The sequence below is a fragment of the Phalacrocorax aristotelis genome, chromosome 15 (assembly GCF_949628215.1).
Source record: "Phalacrocorax aristotelis chromosome 15, bGulAri2.1, whole genome shotgun sequence".
Classification (NCBI taxonomy): domain Eukaryota; kingdom Metazoa; phylum Chordata; class Aves; order Suliformes; family Phalacrocoracidae; genus Phalacrocorax; species Phalacrocorax aristotelis.
In genome coordinates this window covers 10395178-10421101 of record NC_134290.1, presented here as the reverse complement: position 1 = coordinate 10421101, position 25924 = coordinate 10395178, and the positions used below count along the sequence as shown (strand labels likewise).

Genomic DNA, 25924 nt, shown 5'->3' with positions numbered 1-25924 from the left:
TTTTTTAACTTGTGACAGAATGAGGTATTGACAGTATTGCATGAAACAGTTTTTCTGACCACCAGAGCATTGCGTGTCATGTCATTTATACCTGCTGCTCACTTGCATTGGTGTTTCGCTTCTGCCAAAAATAGACAATTAACGCTGTATTCACAACACACGCAGCATGTATCGGTCATTCCAAGCTTGGCTTTTACAACTCCAGTTTTATTCTTCCTCACTAGTTCCAATTTTGACATTATTCATAGCATCTTGTCCAAAATGTAATGTGTTAGTCCTACGCTGCATACAGCAAGCAGCAGAACTGGGACCTAAAATTCTTTCAGGGCACATTTATCTCTAAAGGCTCAACTGGCACGCCTCTTACTAAACACCACGAGCATAAGATGTAAAAATGCACAGTCACACCTGCAGGCAAAAATGCTGAAAACTTAACTAGAAAAAATACATTTTGGTTTAGTTTAAATCCCTCTGTAAGTGGATCCGCACCAGCAAACTACTCGTACGTATAAAATCTCTACTGACGCTCTGACCATGTATGTGTACAGGTGTAAAGTCTGACTGACCCTACTCTTGCAGAGTGAGGGCATAAAAACCCCAAGGACACGTGAGCCACTGCAAGTGAGACCCTTGCCACCCTGCAGAATGACCTGCCACCCCACTGCGTTGGCCTGCAGCCACCAGCTGGCCTTCGTCCTCTTCTGGAGCAGGGGATCATCTCTCCGCGCTCCGTCCCGGTGCTGTTCGGGTCAGCTTCACGCCCAGGCGCTGTGGTCGGTCGCTCTTTGGCCCCCGTGGTGCCGCAAACGCACCAGTCGCTGCTGCGAACCCGCTTCAGTGCTGGGTTCCGCTAGCGTGGGACCCCGAATACTCGACACGCGTGGGTGCGACTTCTGCCCCTCACACGGCTGGTTATCGCCCCCCGCCGGAGAAGCCTCGAGAGAAGGGGCTGGTGCCGGGAGCGAGCGGCGCCAGCAGCACGGGAGGACCCCGCCGCAGCCGAGCCCGCCCTGCCCGGCGCAGGGGAGCACACGGGAAGCCACGCCGAGCACCGGTTGTCAGCCTGCCCCATCGCCCCGGGAACCGGCGAGGCCGGGGCCGCGCCGCGGGGTCCCGCCGATCCCCGCCATTGGCCTCCAGCGGCGGGGAGGAGGCGGGGAGGCCGCGCCCGCCCTCCCGCCGCCCGGCCAAGTTTAAACACCGCCCCCCCCCGAGCCCAGCCTAGCCGAGCCGAGCCCAGCCGGGCGGAGTTGGCGGAGCCGCGGGCCGTGTGCGGGGCCGCCGGGGGAGCGGAGCGCCCCGCCGCCGCCTATGCGGGCGCCGCGGGGCCGGACGAGCCATGGACGGCGGCGGCGGCGGGGCGCCGCCCGCCCTGGAGAAGAACGCGGCGGAGCTGACGGTGATGGACGTGTACGATATCGCCTCGGCCGTGGGGCAGGAGTTTGAGCGGGTGATCGATCAGCACGGCTGCGAGGCCATCGCCCGCCTCATGCCCAAGGTGGTGCGGGTGCTGGAGATCCTGGAGGTGCTCGTGAGCCGCAACCACATCAACCCCGAGATGGAGGAGCTGCGCCTGGAGCTCGACCGCCTGCGCCTGGAGAGGATGGACCGCATCGAGAAGGAGCGGAAGCACCAGAAGGTGCGGCCGGGGGGCGCAGGGCTGCCCCCGCCCGCCGCAGCCCACCCCGGGGGAGCGCCGGGCCCCGGCCCCGCCGCCGCTTCCCCCCCGCGCAGCTGCTGGGGAAAACAAAGAGGGAGGCGGGGATGCGGGCCGGGATGCGGGGAGTCGGCGGGGCGGCCTGTGGGTACGGCCAGGGCAGGCTGGCAGGCTCTGCCGGGGTGTTGCCTCCGCGTCGCTGAGGGTTTGGGTGTGTTGTCGGTATTTTTCCTTCCCTCCTGGAAGTTTCCTTCCTCCTTCCCTTTCTCCACCCCTTCCCCAGTCACTGCGTTTCCTTCCCCTTGCTTGCGTATCTCCGATTAGGACTCCTGCTCCATCCCGTCTCCTGACGAGAGGGTAATGCTGCTTCCTGCTAGGCCAGGAAAGGTCACCGACTGTACCATGCTTTTATCCCCAGAGCTGTGAATGATTTAGCAGTCTAGGCTTCCTGGCACACTTACCGGGTAGGCAAGTTGTAGGAGAGAGCTGGAGAACCAAGTGATTTCAGGGCAGCGTTAGAGCAGAAGAGTAGGGAAGACTCCCAGATTCCTGCTCCGTCCTCTGATGGCAAGATGTTGTCCCTTGGCTTGGTCTGGGCACTCATAGTATTCTCTGAGCCCACTCCCATGAAAGCTCAAAACTGAGCTCATTTCCCACATCATGTTACACACATGTGGCAGGGCAGCATGAGTTGCTCCACTTACTGCAGTGCAAGTGGCAGATCTACTCTTTAAACCATCCAGATAACTGATTTAAAGAAATGGTTCTTCTAGTAGGTGACTGTGCTAAATCATCCCTGCTGCCTCATGCCATTCCTGCTTGCACACACAGATTCAGAATAAAAAGGAGTCAGGGAATTTCTGGAAGAGAGACCTCAAACTTCAAGAATTGGCTTTAATGTACATAAATTCAAGTTTTATGTTTAAAGAGTCAGCCAGGGGACTCTTGCTTAGTGTATGAAAAATCCAGGGTAATTCCTGGAACATTTTGCAGAAGGTCTCTGAAAAGTTTGGTAGAAGATCTTTAATGTATAAAGCCCCAATAAGTCTCCAGAGTATGAAGTAAGAAGGTCTAGAGAATAGATATAAGTATATGTACCAAGCACGTGCCTTTGCCCTTAGAACAGATCTAACCTGGAGGCAAGTGGGTGGTCTGTTGTGCTGGGCCCTCTGCACCCACGCTCTCTGCTAGAATCAAAGTAGCTCTTCCTGAGCCCTCACTGCCAGGAGGTTTTTTGAGGGCATGCCACCTCTGGGAAGAACTGCGATAAGTCACATCTCCCCACTGATTGCACAGAGACCACTGTCCTGCCAGTGAACAGTAACTCTTTATCTCAGGTATTTTCAGAATGCTGTGTGGTGATGGGGGTGCTGAACTGGGCCTGGCGGCAACCCCCAGTATCATTGTACGAGTTGATGTTCTGTGTAGATGCTTCTGAAGTTCATAGATGTGTTAAAAAGTTTCCTAAACATGTCAACTGCATCACACTGTACTTGCCAGATGTCAACAGTTCCCTGCCAGTTAAGCCAGCAGAGTAGAAATGGTTCTCTTTTATAGTCACGAAATGGCTCACAGAGTGTTCAGACAAAACTTTGGTGGAAATACATTTTAACAGGGAAAATAAAATACATGATACATATTTTTTTAAATCGAGTTGATTCCCAGTGCACCAAGTCTCCGTAGAACAGCAGCATCACATCCATCTGTGTTGCCATGTGAGGGTTTGAAGACTGACTTACACAGGACAGGTACTGGCAAGCAGAAAAAGCCAGAGACTGAGAAACAGTTGTGACCCAATAGCCTCTAAAAACAATCAAAGCTTTTAGTGGTCCTTGCAAGTATCAGTTTATGAGATTTCAGTACTTAAAATCTTTAGATGTGAATCTGTTTTGCCTATAAAGCTGGCTCAGCACTGCTTGGAGTTTCCTGAGCTGGCTGGCACCTCCTGGCTCATCGATATGCCTTCTCTGGCTGATGCTTCTGAGGGTGCAGAAGTTAATTTCTATTCCAGTTCACTGGGCTCTTCAATAGCAGTAAAGAAGAGAGTTTGCCTAGGCAAGCCTTAATATGTTGTGTGTTTACAGCGCGGCCACCCATAAATGGTGTAACTTTAGATAGTTTGGGGATTTGTGTGTGTGTTCTATTTTGTTTTTGTCAGTATGCTTATAACTGATGGATGGGCTGGTTTATTATCTAAACTAGGTCAGCACATTATTTTAGCTACAGAGTTGTAATATGCAGCATCACTGTAACAGTCTGTGTATTTGTCAATATAAAGTTTCATTACAGATTTGCTTTTCTCAAGATAAAGAGTTTCAAGTGAAATAGAGGTCATTCACAAAACTTTACTTCTTAATGATTAAGTCTGCATAGCTTACAACACCTCTACGTTACTTATCATCTACTTGTCATACAGTGTTTTCTGCAAACTTTTAGTAAGTGTTATAAAAAGACAGCAATGCAGTAACAAATGCTGGAGTTAAAAGTTGCTGGGACCTGAAAGTCAATAGGAACATGATTTCCCATTATCAGAGCATACATTCAAAGCAGAAAGCTATCCTTTAATCTCTTAGCAGAGCTTATTTTAGCCTAGAGCTGTGCTTGGCAGGGTTGTTGTCTGAATGTGTTTTGTTGTTAGGTAGCAAAGGGGCATGCTGGATGAATGTGAAGTCAGCAAGTGACTCAGCCTGGCTCCGGTGATTTGCATGCAGCTTTTTTTGTTTGAAGCACATACATGAAAATGGATTTATGGCAAAGTCTTTTGGAACAAGTAAAGCTCTAAATACAACTGTTTTCCTTTGAGGTCTTTATGCTTTTTGTCCTAATTTGACCTTTACGGGGATTGGCGACAGCTGCTCTTGACACACAGCGCCCTGACAAATGGGAGGTGGTGTTTTGACTGGTCTCGCTGCCCCTGACACAGATGCCACTCAAGACATTCCATATAGAACAATTTGCATAAGAAGCAGCACAGTTTCGGCTTGTGTTTACCATGCAGACTGGGAGCTCTGGGTTTGCTGCGCTGTATCACGCACTCATTATTTCACACTTGTGTTTTGTAACAGAAGTTTAGACTAGAGGTGCTGCTCTTTCAAAATGAGCATGCCTAACCCTGGCCCACACTGTGTGATGTTTCTGGGGCATTTATAACAGCCTTTGTGGCTGCTTCCCGGGATGCAGAAAGCAATTGTTGCTCATGTTTGGTTATCTTGTCTGACAGCAGTCCCCTTAATCTGGTCCTCACAGCAAAATGGGTCATAAGGAGGTATCGTCTGGGTAACTTGCGTGTAAAAAATGTTTGCATCAGGAATTGTCTTCTCATGTATTTATTTACATTCAGCATATAGCAAAAGGAGACTGTGATAGTTTTCTTGATGCTGGCTTTAGAAAAGTAGATGTCTTCTAAGAAATTCAAAGTCTTGTTTAATTGTTTTCTATAAGAATAGTAGGATTGTTATTAGTTTGATCTGTAAATAGTCCAGTCAAAGACTCTTAATATGTTTAAAAATATAAATGTGTTGTCCTGGTCTACCCTTTAGGAATTAGAACTGGTGGAGGATGTCTGGAGAGGGGAAGCACAGGACCTCCTTACCCAAATTGCACAGCTGCAGGAGGAGAATAAACAACTGATGACAAACTTGTCTCACAAAGACATTAATTTCACAGAAGAGGAATTTCAGAAGCATGAAGGCAAGTTTGATACTTCAAATTCAGTACTTGCTTTTGTTATAAAAAGCAATATTTTACCAAAATACTTTGACTGGATATTCTGGCTTTTTTTCCTATAGATTAATGCAGGTCTGGGGTTTGGGTTTTGTCACCCGACTAGAAAATCTCTGAATACATGGTGATACTGAAGACATGATAAAGGGTGGGGTTAGGAGGGAAAGAAAAGCCTGAACAGCTTTTCATTTGATTGAGAAGCATTTTTGAAAGTAAAATCTAGCTTCCTTTGGGTTTTTTTGTTTGGTATATCACTTTTTTTTTCTTTCTTTTTAGCTCACATCTTGCAAAAAACATTCTTAAGCCCTCCATATGTTTTCTAACACAAACAGAACAATCCATTGAGCAATGTTTATTTCACACCATTATGCACAAAAATAAGTGCAACTGTTGATCTGTTTGGGATAACTGTAAAGCAGCAAATCAGGATTTCTTTGTGTGAATTGTATCAGTCCACCGTATGGAAATATTCTGGGAGAATATTGTGATAGTCTCCTAGTATAGAAGAGACTGATTTTGCTTGGTTTTCCTGCCTTTAGGGTTCCCTCACTTGTTTGGGACTTACAGCCAATTTAGAAGAAGTGAAGAGATTTATGACCCAGGGAGTGGGTGAATCCTAAAGAGTTGAAACAACCAATTTGTGGGCAACTTCTTTCTTGAGGCAGAATGAAGTTCAAGAGATAAGATTCCGACTCGCAAGTACAGGTAGATTTCACTGCAGCAACTAAAACAATTGCCATCCTCAGCTCTCACCCACAGCTCAGCAAATAGCTCCTTCCCAAGAGCAGGGGCGGATGAACAGATGTGTTTGCTCCACAGTTCATAGCACTTCGTTTGAGGCTGCTGGCTACTGATCCCGTTCTATGATACTTTGCTGGGAGTTGATCTGGGGATTGGGAGCAGCTTTGGGGATGAGGCAGCCTTAAGCTGAGAGGTGGGACAGACAGCTGAGAATGGTGACAGCGTCACTCAGCAGCAAAACATGGCGTGTGATGGTGAATCAGTGTGGAAGTGGGTGGCTTTCTGAACTCCTTGTACACGGACAGGACTCCAGTCCACTTCTTCAGGCCACAGCTCCACTTTCACAGTAGGTTCCGATTATCAGTAAACTCCTGGCTCCCTCAGAAGGCTAGCATCCTGCATGTAGCATGGAAAGTCACTGGCCAGTCTGAAAACCAGACCATACAGCTGAGCCATTGCAGCTGTCCAATAAAGCATAAGGAACAAAGGGATATCCTTTTCCAGACACTGGAGGCTGGGATTAGCTTGAGGCTCACTGCAGGTGGATGAAACTCCATCCAACACTGCAGAAGTTGCCCTTGTTTCCTCCCAGAGGCCAAGTACTTCTCACTTGCCCTGGGGAGGAGTACAATGAAACCTTCAAAAAGTAAAAATTATTAAATATCTCAAGATCACCATGTTTTAAAACAAATACAATTTAGGAGACAATCCAAAGAAGTAGTTCAACATCATCCTTATGAACTCCCTGCAAAATTTCAGAATGGCAGTGATGAGTCACGGACTGTGAAGACTATGACATCTTGTTATAAAGAACCACCTTCCCCTTTGTTTTCTCTTCTTTCTTTTTTTTTTCCTTCTTCCAGTGGGTATCTAGCTCACTGCAGCTCATGTGCTATTTAAATATAGACATACTCTTCACATTCAGCTAGCCAAGCAGATGCCAGGCATGCTTTTCATGTTATTTTTACTGTGTCTACTCAAAACAAACAAACAAAACCCATAAACCCATTCCAGAGACCAGATTCTGGGATCACTGATATTCTTTGACCAAAACCATCATCTTCAGTCAAATCACATGAGTTCATAGCAACTCCACCTTATTATTGGGACCTATTACCTCAAACCCAGCTGTATTCCTTTTGGGAAGTTTTTGTTATTAATGAATGGGGATAGATTTGTCTCAACTGATTTGTTTGGATAGTGTCAAAAAGCAGTCATGCTGCTTTTTTTAAGTCTCCATCATTTGATCAGATACATATAGAGTCTACAGAGGCAGGTTTTCAAGCTAAATACTTAGTTAGCTGGACTAACTTTGACCAGACTCCAGTCTTCATATCTCAGCATGATTTAGTATTGTGATCATGTCTCCCCTTAGCGGCTAGCCCCTGGGATTAACAGCTTGCTGCTTACTCACCAGACAGTTATTTTTAGCACAGGCAACAGAGGCCAGTGATTTGGGTGTGCAAGACTTTGAGATTCAATCTTTGCCAATTAATAGTCACATCAGAGTTCACAGAGACTCACTTTAGCATAATGAAGGTGTTCAAGAGAGAGGCAGGTGCAGCTGTATCTAAAGGGGACTGTTCTGCACAGAGGGCATCTGCCAAGAGTCTGAGCAGAGCAGGGTTCACGTGAAAGGACGTGTGGCAGAATACAAAATACGCAGGAGACGTTAAAGATGAGTCTGCAACATCCATTAATGCTACTCCTCCCAAGCTGGACTGAGCACTACTTGATGGTGCTGACTGATCAGAATATCCTAGTCACATAAGCAAACTTGACCCAACGTGTGTCAAACAGGACAAGCAAGGTGCTGTGTCACTGCAGTGAGGGAGCTGCTGTCTCCAGCTGGCTGCAGTAATACAGACAAGCAGCAGGATATCAACACTTGTGTGAGCCTCTTTGCCAGGCTGCTGAGAAACCTACAATTCCCTTTCAAAAGTGGAGGCAAACTTCTAGTGGTAAAGTGCCACAGGCCCTGACTGACACTTTGGCCTGTTGTGATAGATGGTGTGTAAACAACAGTAAACAGGTCCCTAAACATAAACATCAAGGATGCTCCCATACACCCCCACCCCCGTTTCTTTTCCTTTTTTTTTTTTTTTTTTTTTTTTTTTCATCTGCTTTCCTTTCTCTTGCTCGGACAATGCTATCATTACAGCAATTCACAGGAAGCTGCTCATGGGATGTGCCGAGGAAAGCCAGCTGGGTGTGCCTTTTAAGATCTTGCAGATATTAGACTTTGAATCATTTAGAGATAATTACTTTACATTTAGGGCACTTACTGATTTCCCTCTCCTCTTCCCCACTGCCTGAGGAAATAGAAGACCTGACTGTTTCACAAACACTTCCCACCTTTCTTTTCCCCTCCTCTTGAAATAAAACAGATAATGTAGTGATATGTGCACACAATTGAAGTCTTTTATGCTCACAAAATGTTAGGGAGAAAAATGAGCACAGTGGGAGGAAAAGCAGTCAGCACTGAAATGGTACTTTAAATAGCACCTGCTATCTAGGGATCTCAAAGCATCTCACAAGTACTAATGAATATAGCTGCACTCGCTATTCCTAGCTCCTACTGGGGTGAAACCACCAGTCTAAAGTTTCACTGCAGTCCCTCTGCACTTCAGGGCAAAGTTTTGGATTTTTTTGTTTCTAAGTACAGCTGATGTGTTAGGCCCCAGCCCTGAGACTGGGTGCAAAGGGTGGATCCAGGAACCTGTAGTGAGATTTGCGGATACAGTGGTGTATCAGACCTGTGTAGTGATGGGAGAGTGTGGATCTTTTAGAAGAGTTAAGTAGCAGTATGGGTCAGTGTTTACTTGTCTTCTCTGGTGGGTATGAGCTGTTACCATGGAGAAGAATTAAAATTATCCCGCAAAGAAGTAGAACCTAGAGCAGAGAGATGATAAATACCAGGGTCCAGAAACAGAGCAGGAAAACTTACCACAGAATTAAAAAAGATGAGAATGTAAAACTAGAATGTGAACACCATGTCACCCTCAGCAATTTTCTGGCGTTTGACAGGAACATGTCCTCTGAACCACATTCCTGGCCAGCCATGATCACCAGTCCTTTTCCCAGCAGGGCAGTTACCTGTTCTCTGCTGTACCATAGCTCTGGTTCTTCAGCAATGAGGGATCAGAGCTGCTGTTCCGCGTTTGCAGTGGTACGCTTTTTATGCCTGCATGGGAACACACAGCTGCTGTAGGAACGCACAGCCACCAAAGCGTTACTCCCTTTCTCTCTCTCTTTCTCTCAAGTTTGCCTTGCTCTATAGTATTATCCCTCAGTTCAAACTGTAGATGATCTGTAAGCTGGAGTTCCTAAAGGCACGCAGCCTACATTTTCTTATTGGAGCAGCTTTGGATTTCTCTGATGAGGGAAGAACATAACGAGAAAGTCTGAGCTGATGTTAGAAAGTACACACTCGACTGTCTGGATACATTTGATGTGTATGCAGCATGTTTCTGATGTGGGATGTAGGAACTGCTTTAATATATTAAAAAAGAAGTGGCTTTCCAGCCACCGCAGAGGGTCCTGCTTGGACTGGACTTTGGCCAGAGCAGCCATATGCTGCCGTGGTCACAGGCTTTCATCTTCAAGCCATCCTGAGGGATGTTGTGCAACATGATTTTATGTGATAGTTTAGGACCATCAAACTGCATGTCTCTGCAGTTATCAGGAAAAGTTAGTGTAGTAGATTTATCATCTCACTGAGTTAAATCATCTGGTCTGTGTTTGCTCTGAAGAGCCCATCACTGCAGTGCCTGTTCCAATTGCCTCTGTAATGGCAAATAATGGAATAATCCTTCCTGGTTTGTGATTTATGACATTTCCTAATGATTCGTTGGTCAGATTTCGGGTTAATCTTATCCTTTATTTATTTTCAAACAGGATCATTGTTGGATTCTTGGCAGTGTTCCAAACATCTTTCACAAGTGAAATGCCGTGTAGTATTTTTCGCTGAAATAGTTATTCTAAATATGAATTATCACACAACAGAATGGGGAAAGGGTTGCAAAACATGAGGAGAAAATATGTGACCATAATTCAGACTAAATTCCTGTTCTAGGTTTGGGGTGGGGGTACCCTCTGAAGGTCCTGCTTCATCTCCCTTTCACCCAACGCAAAACTGGGTTTCAATATAAAATCATTCTAGTGCAGTGTGCCTCAGCTAGTTTGGGTCTAGATGTTATCCACAACAGTCGCATGTTGCTTAGATCTTGCTGAGGATCCAGACCATCTTTTTTACAGTTTTCGCAGGGTCTTGGCCAGCTGTTTCTACAGATTGTCACAGAGATGACCAAGCTCCCTGGGGCATAGTGTGAACACTTATGTAAAACTACTGAGGCAGCAAGATGTAGCAGTGTCACCTGACTGTTATAAATGATTCTGAGGAATGTCAGTTCCTTTTTTAAGGAATTTCTGTGCAGTGACTTTGTGGAGTGGATTGTGTCATCTATGTTCCCTGTTACACATGAAGCATCCTTTAAAGCATCTTCCAACAGCTTCTCTGTAATTCTACCAGTAGGCAACTTCCAGAGTCTTTACCTAAATATTTCGCACTGTTGTGCTCAGTCTCAGCAGCTCCTGATTGTCCTTAGTTTGTTTTCTGTGTTCTTTTTTTAACCAGGAATGTCAGAGAGAGAGCGGCAAGTCATGAAGAAGCTGAAGGAAGTGGTAGATAAACAGAGGGATGAAATCAGAGCAAAGGACCGGGAGCTCGGACTTAAAAATGAGGATGTAGAGGCTGTAAGTGGCTCTTAGTCTTTCTATTTATCTTCTTTCTCCCCCATACTTCCATAGCCTGGTTTCAAGTTTTAAGTTAATGTAGAATTTGTAAGCAGTGCCCAATTATTAGTCCAGTAACTGTACTGTCTGGCATAACTGTGGTGTGTCCAAAATGATTAGGCAGTCTTCAGTGCAGATGCATACCCTCCACTGCATTCAGAAGGACCAGGCACACTTGGAACAGGACTGGAAACCAGTGTAACAAGAGAGGAAGATGAGGGAAGGACACATTGGTTTGTTTATTTCCTTAAAGAACTGATACCTCTCCCCTTTCATGGGAACAGGATGGGTAGCTTTCTCTCGCTTCTTGAGTCTCTCTCTGCTTTGGCAGTGCAGACTTCCTCAGCACCCCCGTGCCTCACCCCCCCCAAGAGATCCCTGCTGTGGGTGAGCAGGCTACTGTATGTTTTACATATGCTCTCCGCAGAGTTTGGCAGTGGGGACTCCATACACGCACTGCCACACCAGGGATGCGATGTGGGTTACCTCTTTGCTCAGGAAGGGGGTGGGAGGAAGGGGCCCAGCCCAGGTCACTGATGTTTGCCAGCAGTGAACACAAGGTCACTGAAAGGATGGGTGGCCCTGAGGACCACAGCACAAGGGTTCCAGGTTTAGTCTTAGATGAATCACAGACTTCACTGTGACTTTGGGAATCACATGATGTCTTGGTTCTTTTTGTGCCAGGAGCAGTGACCTCCTTACCCATATTTTGCTTTCCGTCCTCACGCTGCCTCATCTCCTTAGGCCATGGGACATTTCTGGTGTTAGTGAGGCCCAGACCTAGATGATCTCTGCTCTACCCAAGTGCCTCAGGCAGGTGCTGTGGCCTTTCAGATCGGTGCTGTCCATACGATGCCCAGCAGGTCACATCCTGCCTTATGAGAGAGGCTAAGGGCTCAAAGCGAAGTACTTATAAATTGAATACTAAGGACTCCTCTGTCTTGTCTTCTCTCTTCTACTCTGGGTTAAGATTTGATTCAGGGTCCCATAAACCACCCTATCCTTGAACTTTGCTTTTTTTTGAAACATAGTATCAGAAGTGATGGATTTGCTTTTAGCTGAAGAATTCCCTGGGCTAGGGGAAAAATGCCTCTTTAGAAACCAATTAAATTTTGGAGACTGCAACTGTAGTAGTTAATTAGATATTACAAAAAACTAATCTGGGGGTGTGGAGGGGGGAGAATTTTCCAGATTAAATTCAACAGGAACCCACTACCTTTTCTTTATCATGATGTTTGGGACTTGGCCATCACACCTGACGCCCGAATGCATGCTGACCTATTGCATCAATGTTTTGCAGCTTCAGCAGCAACAGAACAGGTTAATGAAAATTAACCATGACCTGCGGCACAGGATCACTGTTGTTGAGGCTCAGGGGAAGGCACTGATTGAGCAGAAGGTGGAGTTAGAAGCATATCTGCAAACCAAGGAGCAGGAGATGGGCAACCTGCGAGCAGAGCTGGGGAAACTGAGAGAAAAACTGCAGGGTGAGGACAGCCAAAATGAGGAGGAAGTAAAGGTAAGAAGTACTTCAAATCACTCTTTAAACAGCCTTTTAAAAAGCTTTGGACTTCATACTGAGTACCTCTTCTTTGGATAAATGTGATTGATACACGTCAGAGGCAATGGTGGGACATACAGAGAGCAGCATCACTCATTGCACGGTGACAGGAAAGGTTCCATTAGGGTGGATGACTACCCAGTGGAACAGACTCCTTCCTAAAGGAGGGAACCGGTCGCACAGAAGGCTGAGTGGCAGCACAGGTTAGCACTGGGATGTCTGCATGAGAGAACAGCTCTCCCCTTAGGCTTGGCTACACATCATACATCCTAGGGAGTGTAACCGTTAGGCCATGCTCTAGGCTGCAGAATTCACCAGGTACCAGAACAAATCATTGCTTCAAAAGAGCAATGTTCAAAAGAGCAAGAGTCTGGGTTTTCCAAAAGATAAACAGCTGACAAGTAGCTTAAGCCTTGCCGAGTATGCAAATACACAAGCCCTAATGGGTCCCAAAGGTGCCGTGCACTAGGACGGTGGTGGCCTGTGAACCATAGTAGAAAAGAAATTATGTCAGAAGGGGTCCCAGCAGCAATGCAGAACTCAGCACACTTGGTCCTCGCAGTGCTTATGGCACTTTTGATCTGTTAGGACTAAGCTGGTCTATTGCTACCAAATCAGCATATTTATATTTGAAGGCACCTTTTAGAAGAACTAACTTAGGCCCTATTTCTGCTTTGGCTGTGAAGTGTTACTAGCACAAATGTTCATGAAAAGTAAATGTTACTGCTTGCTCACATTGTGACAGCCAGCGTTGTGTTAGCATGTCACTGCTGAATTGGGCAAGCACTGTATTAATAATGAAAAGGGTGATTTCATTGCTGTTAATTCAGCCAGGACACCCAGCTTTGTAAATGGGGCTGTGGAGCCTAGGCCTGGAGCCAGCAGGAGTGAAAGTGTCTTCAGTCTCTGGAGAGAAAGGATGCATTCTTTACCTATCTCCAACTCTTCAGTTCCACAGCAATGGCACCTCTTCTAATTAGAGCCGTTCCCCGCTCTCTTTGCCAGGATGATGGTTAGACAGGAATTGCAGTGGCAAGCAGAAAGCTAGAATAGCTGCATGCTCTGGAATGGACAGCGCTTGTTGGCTTCGGTCAAGTACATTTGCATTGGCTACAGGCTGCTCAGCCTTTGCTGATTTGAGCAAAACCCAGCAAAAATAGCTTATTTGGGCAAAGGTGTGGGGCAAATATATAGCCAAAAGAAGAGGCATCAGCTCAGACCCTAGAGCGCTAAAGAAGAGGAAAAGCATTTGGGTAATTTTCTTTGAACCTCTTGTTAGGTTGCATCAGTCTTTATTTATTGTAGTCTGTGTAAAAAAATGCATTTGGATGAATGGGGTGAATCAAACAAATGGACAAGCGAGCATTGCTCTGCTGCTTTGTCTTTGCAGGACAAGGACTGCAATCCCTGCTGTAGAAATTGATATCACACCAACCTTAGCCCAGCCAAGTTTAACCTGAAATTATATATCAATAGATAGCAAAACTGTTTCACAAACACATGAGCTCAAAAGAGGGGAGGATCAGGCTTACAAAAAATGGACTCTGTTTAAGAATTTCAGTACTTAGCTCCTCAAATTTCCAGCCTGTATCCCAGCAAGGTGTCACTGCAACACAGGGGCTCTAAGACTCTGATCTCTGCATCCTATTAGGAGGACGGGAGGCTGACTCCATGTGCGACAGCAAGTCGCTCCTTGCAAAAAGCATCACATTTCTAACGTACTTCGCTACATTTCAAATGTACTTTGCTGGAACATAGTGCCCTGTGATTATTTGTATTGTTAGAAATCCTGCAGACCTCTAAAGGCTTGTAGCTGCTTTTCAGTATCTTGATCCTGAGCTCCCTTCCCAGAAGCTTGTGATTTCTTATTAACTGGTCCTCAGCTCTGCACAGCCACTGAGGAGAACAACAGTAGGGGACCTGAACGATGGTCTTGTGTGTGCTGTGTAAACAGACTGCATTTCCATAAGGAGTTAGGGCCAAATAGTGCTGGAGTCTTCCTGCATGATGGGAAGCAGCCCCACAGGCCTGGGAATCCAACCATGTGCCTAGAGTGCAAGTTCCAGCTTGTTGGGAGCCACAGGAACTGGGGGGTGGAGGGTAAAATTCCTCCAAGCTTCCAGTGAACTCTTCTCAGAGAAGGAGAAGGGTAGACGTGTATAAATGCCTCATCTAGCATTCATCTGCAGTTTTCTTCCACTTTGTAGCTAGGCCCTGGTGCTAACATCAATCCTGATTTTTTTAATAAAGGCATTAAGGGGATATAAACTTAAATCTCCACTTAATATGCTTACATCCAGAAGAGCTTTCTCTTTGTGGGAAGAGCTGGAAGAACTGTTATAATCTTCGCTATGCGTTTTTTTCAGTGTTTATATAAAAGGCAGATGTTTGATTTACCCCATTTGTTAAAAGTATGAATTCCTTAAACTGACTTGTTCATCAGAAATTGGTCTATACATTTTCAGTGGACTTTCTGGCAGTCTGGATTCCACAGGAATTTCTCCACAAGAAAACTTATCACCTATAAGGTGGCTCAGGTTGGACCCTGTGTTCAGGCCTGCTAGAAACAACTGGTGCTTGTTTTCCCGAGCATGTAACTCTATGAAAGATCCCTGTGAGCACAGGGCTTTGCTTGTAGGTCACAACACTTAGGTCTTCCTCGTTTGCAAGCTTCCCCTGAACACCAGGCAAAAAGAGAGAGAGGACAGAGCTCAGATCATCTTTCAGAGGCTTGCCATGGTCTCACCAGTCCTGTGTGTGTCATCAGCCTGAGCACAGGAAAGAACACAGTGGTCACTGAGCTGTTCTTGCTGACAGTCTTTAACATGAAAAACAAATTCCTTCTACATTTTTTCCCTCTTAAAATTGCTGTGTTTCTCTTAAAAGAGGATTTAATAGTGCTGAAAGGAAGAGGTTGGAAACTAGACTGATAAATACCTTAAACTCCTCAGGCATGCACTTGCGTCATGGAGTTAAAGCCTGTGTTTCACTTCCTAGACAGAACCAAACAATGATGACTGCCTCTCGGAGTCAGAAAAGATGGCAATGGACTTAAAAGATCCGAATCGTCCAAGATTCACCTTGCAGGAGCTCCGGGATGTCCTTCATGAGAGGAATGAATTGAAATCCAAAGTGTTTTTACTTCAAGAGGAGCTTTTATATTACAAAAGGTAGGTTAGATCTCCTCCCCTGTTGCATGCTGTACACACAGGAGCCATAGGGCAGGTCTAGAAACAATAAATGCTCTTAAATAGTGTCCAATAAGCTTCTATTTCTGCAAAGGCTTAAAGTACAGATTGCATGCATATGACTTTAGTTTGAATCAGTTCCTCAAAATTAGGAAGAACTATGTCCTTCCCTAACTCCCAGTTTCCCCCTGCATCTTAGAAAGATTACAAACATTTAATGCTTTTGAACTTCAAAAATGAATGGGTCTAAAATGAAATTTCTAGAACTTTTATACAATGTGTTCATCTTTTCCCTCTCCTTATCACAATGGGAAGAAAACATTGAGAGGAGACCCAGTTCTAGGTGCTGTTCCTTGGTTGACAGAAAAATATGCAAGCTTCGAACAGATCTTTTGCATTTCTTCATCAACAGTACTACCTCAGATTGAATTTTAGAACTTAAACTGCTTCAGTGGCTTGGGATGAGAACATTAATTATGTTTTCTTTCTTTCAAGTGAGGAAACAGAAGAAGAAACTAGAACCCCTCAACCTACACCCATAATTCAGTCAAAACCCTCAACTCAGCCTGAATCTGGAATCAAACGACTGTAAGTAGTATATTTTCTAACGATACTGGATATAGTCTGCAAATACTAGATGTTTCTTATGGATAGGACAATTTTAAAGAATTTAAAAATTAAGATAACCACATCCTTAATGTAGACAGGAGAGACACTGAAGGAGCATTTGACGGGTACCATGAAACAGCAGTTGGCTTTGGCCAAAACTTTTGCCTACATCTGGGACAGCTTTCAGTCTCAGACTATTTCCTGTGGCACCTTTTGCTCCCTACATGCGGTCAGCAGCAGGGAGTCCAACAGTCCTCCATGTGCTTGTGTTTATGGGTCAGACTGGTGTGCCCAAGGAGCCCACTCCAGTTCTAGTGTTTCCTTCTTAAGTGCACTATTCAGGCTAACCAGAAAAGCATGTGTTGCAGTGTTTTATTATAGCCAGTATGAGCTGATGAGCTCTTAAACATAGATACCTGATCTTCCTAAAGAATTTTCTTGTCTGGGCCACATAGTCATACTCCAAAAGGAGGCATTACCAGTTGTGGTCTTATCCAGAGCACCACTCAGCCTGTCCTGTGTGCCCAAAACTGAAGTCAGTGCCAGGCCCCGTGTGCAAGGATTGAAGGTACAATGCTCCTGTTAAGTGCAAGTCCCAGTTCCGTAACACACAGACCCAGAGTGGTGGAGCATCAGAAACAACTGGCCCCCAGGTCATGCCCAGAAGACCTGTAAAGAGTGTTGTTCACAAGTAAAACCAGCTGCAGACCTGTAGCAGTTGAGTGTCGAGAGCAAGGTTTCCCCATGACCTCGCTGTGCCCATTTCCCTGTTGACCCAACTTGCACTACATGTACAGCACAAAACCCTTTTGTTTGCCAAAGAAATTTGCTGCTGGAGAGGATGCCAGCTTTCTTGGCTATAAAGAACCCCACATTCTTCTGGGAAAGTATTTAATATTGCTGTCCAAAACCTAAGCTTACTGTCAGAGGTGTGCATTTACTAGTATATCATTTAATTATAAAATCACAGTGTTAGCCAACCCATTTGTCTGTTGAAACTCTCTCCTTGTACGCTTATTTATTCCAAATTAAGGCTTGTAACCTTATAGCAAGTCTTTGGATTTTTGTGATACTGGAAGCTTAACATTTTTAACTTCATAAATGATTTTGGAACAGTCATTTGTTTCCACATAAAAAGCTCCTCCATCCTGTCCCCATGTCCATAACCTTCAGTCCTTGTTTAATAATAGCAGCAGCCCTGTGAGAGTGAGTTCCTTTGGAAGATCTGGGACGATCCAAAACACCAGAAAGTCAGAAGGGCATTTTTGATTATTTTCAGTGAACTCCAGCTTCTGTCTGTGCTGCTTTGTTTGCTGAGAGAACACTTCCTCTCACATGACTAGAAAATACACTTTGAGTTCAGACTTAAGTTTTCATTCTGCAACTGCGATGATAATAATAATAGTACTTTGTCCCACAAGATCTCCGCTGTAAAGCTCTTTTGTTTTATATTGATTTTGGTACTTTTTAAAGCTCATCCCGTGGTGGGTGGGCGGTTTCAGCTTATGCAGTTTGTGGTGATGGCAGTTTCCATGCTTGATTTATGAAGCAGAGGCAGCATAAAAGTGTAAATAGAGATGTAGAAATGTAAGACAGAACACATGCTGGCAGAGTGTTAGCTTTGACCCTCCCTCCTGCATACATGCATAGGCAACTCAGGGAGCCATGGCAGGAGGCACATAAGAGTTTTCAACCAGTTATCTCAGCGCCTTCTTCCTCTCAGTTAATTTATCAGTGAAAACCTGTTGAGCATCAGACCATTCAATCAAGGCACATCTTCAGACACCTGTCTGATCTTTCTGTTATTCAGTCTGTGTTAAACTCATATAACTAAAACTGCACACAATAAAACAGAAAATCGTGGTGTTTTGGCCCCTTTCAGAAAAGCAAGAATTCTGTTCTACCAGACAGTGGAAGCACATATTGAACCGCTGTTAAGATGAAATTACTTACTGTAGCTGTCATGCTCTGTCCCCAGGTTTCTTTCTGCTCTCTCTTCATTTAGCCATGATATTAAATAAGGGAAGATAAAACCATCTACTTTAGTAACCTGAAAGATGGTAGTAGTTTTCAGGTTCGTCTTATTCTTGAAGCCTGTCTGGACAGGATTTGGCTATGTGTGGGTTTATTTTCTTCCCCTTCTCTTTGTGTGTGTTGTCAACAGTGCACTCGTAGGTGGGTTTTAAAAAGACAGGACATTTCACTGCTGGGAAAAACAAAGTGTAGCATCTGTTCTGGGCTGTTACACCACCCCTCCTGCCCCACGTGCAGTCCCTGCCTGCTGCGAGCTGTCTCCAGAGCTCCTGTCTCCCTCTCCCAGGCAGGATGCTGCCAGCACCTCACTGTACCTTACCTGGGTAACACACTGGCACGCAAACTCCCCACGCCCAGTGATGTGGTGAATACTTGTAATGCTGGTATCTGTGTGCAGAGTGCCTTCACGAATGAAAGTAGGGTTGCTTTTCCCTCCGTTTCAGACTTTTCCTCCTGATTAAACAAAAAGCTGAAGTACAAAAATAGGAGACACTGTTGCTATCCGCTCAAGAGAAGTTTTATGCTTGTCTGTGTTATATCACCTTTCTCCCTTGGCGACCGAGTATCTTCGGTAATGAGACGTGTATACATAGCCTGTGCCATCCAAAACATGCTCAGGTGATTCTGTGCTGCATCCCCATAAAGAAAGGGAAACATAAGTTACAGAAATCAATGTTTTTTCACTCCCAGGTTTGCACATTTGGGGCTAACTCCGAGTTCTGATCTCAGACTGATTGGTTTCTACATTTGCCTCTACCACATCACATGTCAGTTTTGATGAAATAATGTAACCAGGAGGCTTTACTGAGGAGGAAAAGTACAAGGATTAAAAATGCTCCCTCTCTTTTGAGCAGAAAACACCCTTTTGTGTTCTCTTTAAGGATATGTGCTTGTTTGTCACTGATGTAATGCCTGAAACAGCCCTAAGTTTTCTTCCTATTCTTGCAGTCTACAAAAGCTGATGTGTCTGTCTCATTTCTGCAGCTCATGGACAGTTCCACAATACGTAAAAATAGAAGTCCTAGCTACTGATGATGATACAACAACGTTTGCTTGTTTGTTTTTATTTTTAATCTAAGAATAGCAATTAGAGTGACTGTGTTGGGGAGAGCTGCATTTGGTCACAAGTGAAATGTCTCTCGTGATTTCAACTTAATCTTTAATTGACATTAGTCCACAGTTCAAAAAAATATTTGGCACAAGGGAGAACCTCTGAGGAGAATCCTTAGAAAAACAGAGGGTGTTCCAGGTACGGATGAAGGTGTGTCGGCAGGTTTGTGTGGGGCTGGCCGGGCGTAGAGCACCTCGCCAGTGTGCTCGCTCAACCTCTGAGTTGCATGAATTGTGTAATGAAAGTGCTGAACTCTTACAAAGAAACAGTCTTGCTGCTAGCCAGCTAAAAGGTGTTTCTGCTAGAGTAGTTGCAAGGTTTCAAATAAGTATTTAGCTGCCTGCAGTTGGCATCTTTCTGCATGTGAAGCAATGCAGGTTCTTCTGGAGCAGATATACAGACCCTTTAACCAAGTAGCTTGCATAGGAGGTTATTTCAAGATTTCACCTGCAATACTGATTTTTAACTTGAAACTATCAACTGTAACATTTGTAAAATCTTTAACTGTAATGCTGGCCCTGTCTAACCCTGTTTTCCATGCAAATATCCAGTAGTTACAGCAGAGTCCTGTTTTGTATTTCTTAACATACACCTTCATCCTTCATTTCATTATGTATGTGCCTGTTTGTTTCTTGGGAAGAAAAACGTGCACTCTGCTCTGCATTGCTAGAGGTGGTAATACCTTGATGAACAACCCAGATTGCAGGCGGCCTCACAACAGAAAAGTGGTATCTTTCAGAAATTCAAAAGCAATTTAAACTGTTTCAATGACTGCTTTTTCTAAACAAGAATTTTTCACTGAGGAGAGCTGTCTTGGGTGATGCAGATCCACCTCTCCCTGTAACATGTCCTTTGTGGTAATTCAGAGTAACCCCATGTATCAAGTTTGCCTCTTTTCTTTTTAATGGAATGCTTTTTCTTTCCCTTATCTCTTCTGTGTCTGTACTTTCCTGACCAGGATCTTTACAGCCATAATGCCCATGGTAGCAGCTGGATTGATTCCAGACGATCCCACATTGCAGCCAATAAGAAGACTTGTGTCCCTTGTAGGAATTTGTTTTTTTAAATGTTCGGTACCGTGGTTTCCTTTTGCATGACCCCGCGTTAACACGCACTGCTGGTTGCATTCTCATCGGCTGCCTGTGGGATCACAGAGGAACAAAGTGCCAATCAGAATGACCAGTCGGTACACCACTCATCCTAGCCCTCCATGCTCATCCTCAAGTATTGACATTTTACCACCTTTTGCCTTAACGTTACCATGCTAAACCAATCATTTCTCCTTAGAAAATTATTGCAATATGTAATTTTAACCAGCATCTGTTAATTTTGCTTACTAAGTGTGCCTGTGCACAATTCACACCAATGCTTTTTAAGAAACCCAAGTCATTCTAATGACTTGTTACAAATCAGTTAGTTAGATTTACAGAATGCAATGGCTGATATCTACATTAATTTCCAGTGTTAATTATAGGCTGTTGCTTCCATGTCTTTCTATCTATTCACTGTATATTCTGTCTCTAATTATGTATTTTGGAGTAGAGTATGCACTCTCAGTAATCTATTCTATCATCCTATTCTTGGCTGTCCCTGGAAGACATGCTGATAATTGTTAATGCAAACTCCCTTTGCATTAGAACCGCTGCTTTAGTGACCTTTATGTTTACAGCAGCAACACAGTATTTAAATTCCCTTCCTCTCCACACACACACGCTTTTTCCAAACATCCTCCACGAGAGTTTTCTGGTCATAATAACAATGTTAATTGTTTCAGAAGGAGTTAAAAAAGCCCAATCCTTCTGATTCATGTAGAGATTTTATGAACATACTTTTCTCTTACTTAATTTCATGATAAAGTGACAAATTGCTGAACTCTGACATTTGAAACTTACTACATAAATACAGCAGTCCTTTGTGTGGACTTCAGGATACTAAGCCTGACCATTCAGGACCAAACATGCTCAGCAGAAAGCCTCAGTAACTAGACACTTCCTTTATCAGCTGGAATTGGATCTGGCCCTGAAAAGACGTAGCATATGTGTGTGAATTTATGAGCTCCTGAGTTGAAGGTGGTAGAGAAGTACAAGGCTAATTAAGTGCAAAAGACTTATTTCACTATTTAAGCTGCACATCTGAAGCCAGGAAATGCAAAAGTTCAGGTCCTGCTAGCAATGTTAGTTATCTGGCATTGCACGTGTGTGGCTTTTTAGATCACTTGCTGGTCAAGAAGTAATTATTCTTAATATTCTTGATATTCTTTGTAATTATCGTCATGCTTACCTGCACGTATGATAGGATATTTTTTCAGGAAAGCTGCCTTAAACCTCATCTGACACTCAAATACAGCCTCGTATGTGACTAGAGACATCGAAGGCAGAGCTCCCTGGTCTGCACAAGGCGGCTTGGACGGTTGGGATCATGGTACTGAGGGGAGACTTCAGGGAGTGTGGGTGGAGGAAGAGTGCTGAGGATGGTGGGGCATGGATAGAGGGTCAGGTTTATTCCCTGACAAATACTCCATCACCTGTCAAAGCTGCGTTTATATTTGCTGTTACTGTAGCAGCATTTAGCAATTCCCGTCCTGGATCAGAGCTGCATTATGCTTGGTACTGGGCAAGCAAAACAATATTCACCTCCCTAAGCGCACCATTAAAACCAAAAGGGTGTGCAGCCAACTCAAATCTTTGGTAGCTGGAACCACAACTTTTGCATTTCTCAGCAGACCTAAACACTGCACTAATACCTCTTGTTCTGACGTCCTGACGAATATTGAATTTGCCTAATCAAGTAACTTCATCCTATACAAATAAAATGGTACTAAGGATTTTTCCAACTGTATTTTTTTAGCTCTGTTGTCAGCTGGCAATTTGTTGTTGTATTAAATGGCTGTTGGTTCGTGTACGTCATTCTCTTAGAGCACCCAAGCTGTGTGACAGGAAATGACGTGCAGACTTGCGTGCATTTGTTTAGAGCCTTCATCCTGCAAACTCTTGTGCACATATGTGCATTTATTTGTGCAGGAATCAAGTCTGTCTATCAAAGTCTATACACTCGGAAAAAATGTGGAGCCTTATTTTCTTATCTTAATTAATTTTTCTGCTGACACCCTAAAAACATTCTCTATTTCTGCCTTAAGGTAAATTTTACAGATTTAATGCCGAAGATACCACTTTACTTATGCCAAGAAACTAACATGTATTGTGTTGCTTCTTTATCTCAGGGCTGGGGAAGGGGGAATATACCTCTAAAATGATACCCGCACCTTGCAGAGTCAACAGCATTTAGAGCTTAACTGAAGCTTCCATAGCCAAACCGCTTGAGATTGCAATGACTTCATCTCTAATAACATTTTGACATGCACTCCCATCAGGCTTCACTGCCTTGATGTTTGCAGATGCAAAGAGATTTTTTGCTCTGTGTTTTATTGTGCTGTGTATCGTGTCGGGTGTTTGAAGTGTTTTCAAGATGGTAAACAGTTGTCTTTCTTTTCCCTCCCCTCCCTTACCCCTCCCTTCCCGGAAGGTTTAGTTTCTTCTCTCGTGATAAGAAACGCATGCAGGCATCACAGAAAAACGTTCACTTCCAGGATACTTTTGGAGAATGGTCAAATTCAAATAAAGATGACTCCTACACTGAACAAGGACAAGAAGCCCTGCAGCACCTGTGACTGAAACCTCGAGGTGTTCAGTTTACCGCAGTAGATCTCGACAGTCTCGTAACAAGAAGCTTCTGTAAACAAATCCGGCAGCTCATCACTTTTATTTGCCTTGCACACCTCAGCGGTTGTGTTTCAGATATACTCTTCAAAAGGGATCCCTCACTGTTTACTTGGTGGCTGTTCGCTGAAAACAGAATCCAAGCTTTGTAGTAACAGTCGCTGATACCCTCGGACATGGAAGCTTCTAGATGACTTGTTTTGTGCTGAATAACAAGTCTATGGTCTTGTTCATGCATTAACTACAGTAACACAAGCTTCTTTAAACCAAAAAAAAGGACCTGTGCCATTATTAGACGTTTGTTTGCAGTGTACAATATCTAGTAGCAAAGACACTTTTACCCTGTTAACACTATCAGTTGTTTGCTTTTTATTTCTGTAAGAATTACTTCAAGAGGGATACGACAGCTGGCCACTCTCCACGGCTTAGCACTGCTGTGTCCTGTCATGTTCAGCTGGCATCTGCATTTTGCAGAGTAACCACTTGGAAATCCACCTGATACAAACTGATAAACTGGAGTAGCCTTGAGAGGGATAGTGAGCGTGCATTTCCCTTGCTGCTTATAGTGCCTAAAGCATGAAGAAACCCATGTATGAGGTGAGCGTGCCTTGCATTTTGCCATGAGTTCTGCAGTACTAATGGAAAACAAAATTGCTTACAAGGATTCAATTCTAACACTTGAATTTTTTCCCTCTTACTGGGGACCTCCCCCTGGAGCAGCAGACAGCTGCTGCAAAGGAATTAGGTCTCTTTCCCACAGACAGGTTTTTAATTAAGTCACACTCCACTTGTCTGTCTAGGTAAGACTGCCTCACTTCAGAGTGAAAGACATCCTCAGCTAGCTGACGTGAACTATTTTAACTGACTCAGAGATGACCCCAACTCAGAACATTTTCTCTGACTAGTGTAAACACTACTTGGGCAGAGCAGGTGAATTCTTTATGTGCAGGTGGTACCGCTAGCGATGGTGATGTTTGGGTAGCCTGCAGTTAAAGGGGCACAGCTGAGCTGCCGGGAGGCGGGATTTAGATCTGCTTTACAATGGAGTTTGTAAGACCTCAGTTGTATTTACAGAAACCAGGACACTAAAGCCCAATGAAGCGTAACTGTTGCGTACAGCCAGTGTTGGTGCACACCCTGCCTCTGCACCATGCGCTCCACGAAGGCACCTATCCAGGCAGGAGAGGGCGAGTGCGCCGGTGGCTCCTTGCGAGGGAGGTGCTGAGGTCTTTCTGTGAACATGGCTGTATGCTGGGAGAGCCCGCGCTGGAGCGCCCTGCTGCTGGCGAGGAGCATCTGGTGACCACGAGGCCATAGGCAACTTCTGTGCTTGTAGTTTAGTGCAGGGGGCTGTGAGCTGCTGTTGGCACCCCACCCCCAGGTGGGGTGCCTCCTCTGCTTGCTCGGAGGAGAGCCTCTTCTCAGGAGTGGTGCTAGGGACACAAAGCAGTGCTCGGGCTGGAGTAAAGCTCCAACTCCTCCAGGTACTGAATGGAGACGTTTCAAAGGACTCCGAGATGAGAGTGAGCCAGAGGGCTTAGTGCAGGCCAGTTGTCTTTAATACAGGGAGATCCAAGACTCTGGATTCTTTAATGTGTAGGAGCAGCAAATGGTGGTTAGCCCATCTGTGGCAAAAGCATGCCAGGAAACCATTCTTTGCAATGGTGGGCTGAATGCTGCTCTGCGCCTGGCTGTAACTGTGCTTCATTTTGAACACAGACCTTCTGCACGTTCTAGATAGGGAAGGTGTTTACTGTGTCTCCCTGGTGTCATTGCTGTTTGGGGCAAGGGGGATATGTGGCCTTAGGTGAAAGATCTGCATTTGAAATAGTGACAGTAGTGCCTGATGCTAGTATTAGGCAGATACGTTTTTGCCTGGTTACGTTTTGGTAACATATCTTAAGTTTTATGCTTATAGAAAGCTGTATCCATAAAACAGCAGCGCTTCCCCCCACTGTGTGAAAAGCAATTTTTAAATGGGGGGGAGTGTTTTAATTTAATGATACTTAAGTTGCTAAGATCTCAATTTCACTTCCATATTAGAAAAAAAAAGTACACTACAGTTATATCAGGCAGTTAAAGTAAATTGTGAATGATGCCCGCTGAGTTTCTCCCTAGCAGAGTTTACTGTCATTCGGCACATTCAAGAGACGCAGTGATCAGAAACAATGCAAGAACGCAGCGGATGCATGGCCTGAATAAGCACATCACTTTTGAAATGGGCTGAGAGCAATGAACTGGGATAACAGAAATACAGACCGAACTGTTTTTCCCCAGCACCTAAGCTGGTGCATTACCAAGGACGCCTCCCAGGCTAGTGCACATAAAGCTCGTCCTCTTCGCCAGAGCCCAGCACACTGTTGTCGGGTCAAATCTGTGGCCAGTCTCACACAATGGCACGAAGCAGTACAACCTTCCCCCACTCATCTCTGTGGCCCATTACCTCAAAAATCTAATTAGTTACTCCTGACCTACTAGCATTAACCACTACGCTCCTCATTCTCATGCTAGAAATGCTGCGTTTATACACTCCAAGAGCCATCAGAAAGGATGGTGAGTAGGGAAGAGTAAGTAAAGATTTGAAGATCTGTCATGTATTGTTTCTTAATATTCAAGTAAAATTGGCTTTTAGAAAAGGGGCCAGGATGTCGTGAGGTGAGGGGCACAACAATCCTGTCTGCGAAGTGCAGGATCACTGAAGTTTTTTTGGGTTGGTTTTTGGGGTTTTTTTTGTTTGGTTGGGCAGTAAATCATTTTAACGATTTAATAAATATTTCAGAAAAATAAGTA

General features: G+C 44.6%; 1 protein-coding gene across 6 annotated transcripts; it reads left to right on the top strand.

Moving 5' to 3' along the window:
- Positions 1-193: 193 nt before the first annotated feature.
- Positions 194-25924, top strand: RILPL1 (Rab interacting lysosomal protein like 1). 6 transcript variants are annotated; one of them, XR_012663221.1, is made up of 9 exons: positions 194-1639; positions 5197-5347; positions 10758-10876; positions 12216-12434; positions 15474-15646; positions 16160-16252; positions 20377-20464; positions 21714-21839; positions 22941-23078. XR_012663221.1 is itself a non-coding variant. In XM_075110343.1 (8 exons), the coding sequence occupies exons 1-8, from the start codon at positions 1340-1342 to the stop codon at positions 22944-22946; spliced, it is 1149 nt and encodes a 382-aa protein (XP_074966444.1). In that variant the 5' UTR covers positions 194-1339; the 3' UTR covers positions 22947-25924. The 6 variants fall into 6 exon arrangements, 4 of the variants coding, with proteins under 4 accessions (XP_074966444.1, XP_074966445.1, XP_074966446.1 ...); XR_012663222.1 differs by lacking the exon at positions 20377-20464 and having other exon boundaries at positions 22941-25924; XM_075110343.1 differs by lacking the exon at positions 21714-21839 and having other exon boundaries at positions 22941-25924.

Excerpts from the sequence above, each read along its gene's own strand:
- RILPL1 (XM_075110345.1), top strand. The coding sequence starts at position 1,340 with ATGGACGGCGGCGGCGGCGGGGCGCCGCCCGCCCTGGAGAAGAACGCG. Across the intron at positions 1,640-5,196 it reads AGGAGCGGAAGCACCAGAAG|GAATTAGAACTGGTGGAGGA; the intron begins GTGCGGCCGGGG and ends TCTACCCTTTAG. Across the intron at positions 5,348-10,757 it reads GGAATTTCAGAAGCATGAAG|GAATGTCAGAGAGAGAGCGG; the intron begins GCAAGTTTGATA and ends TTTTTTAACCAG.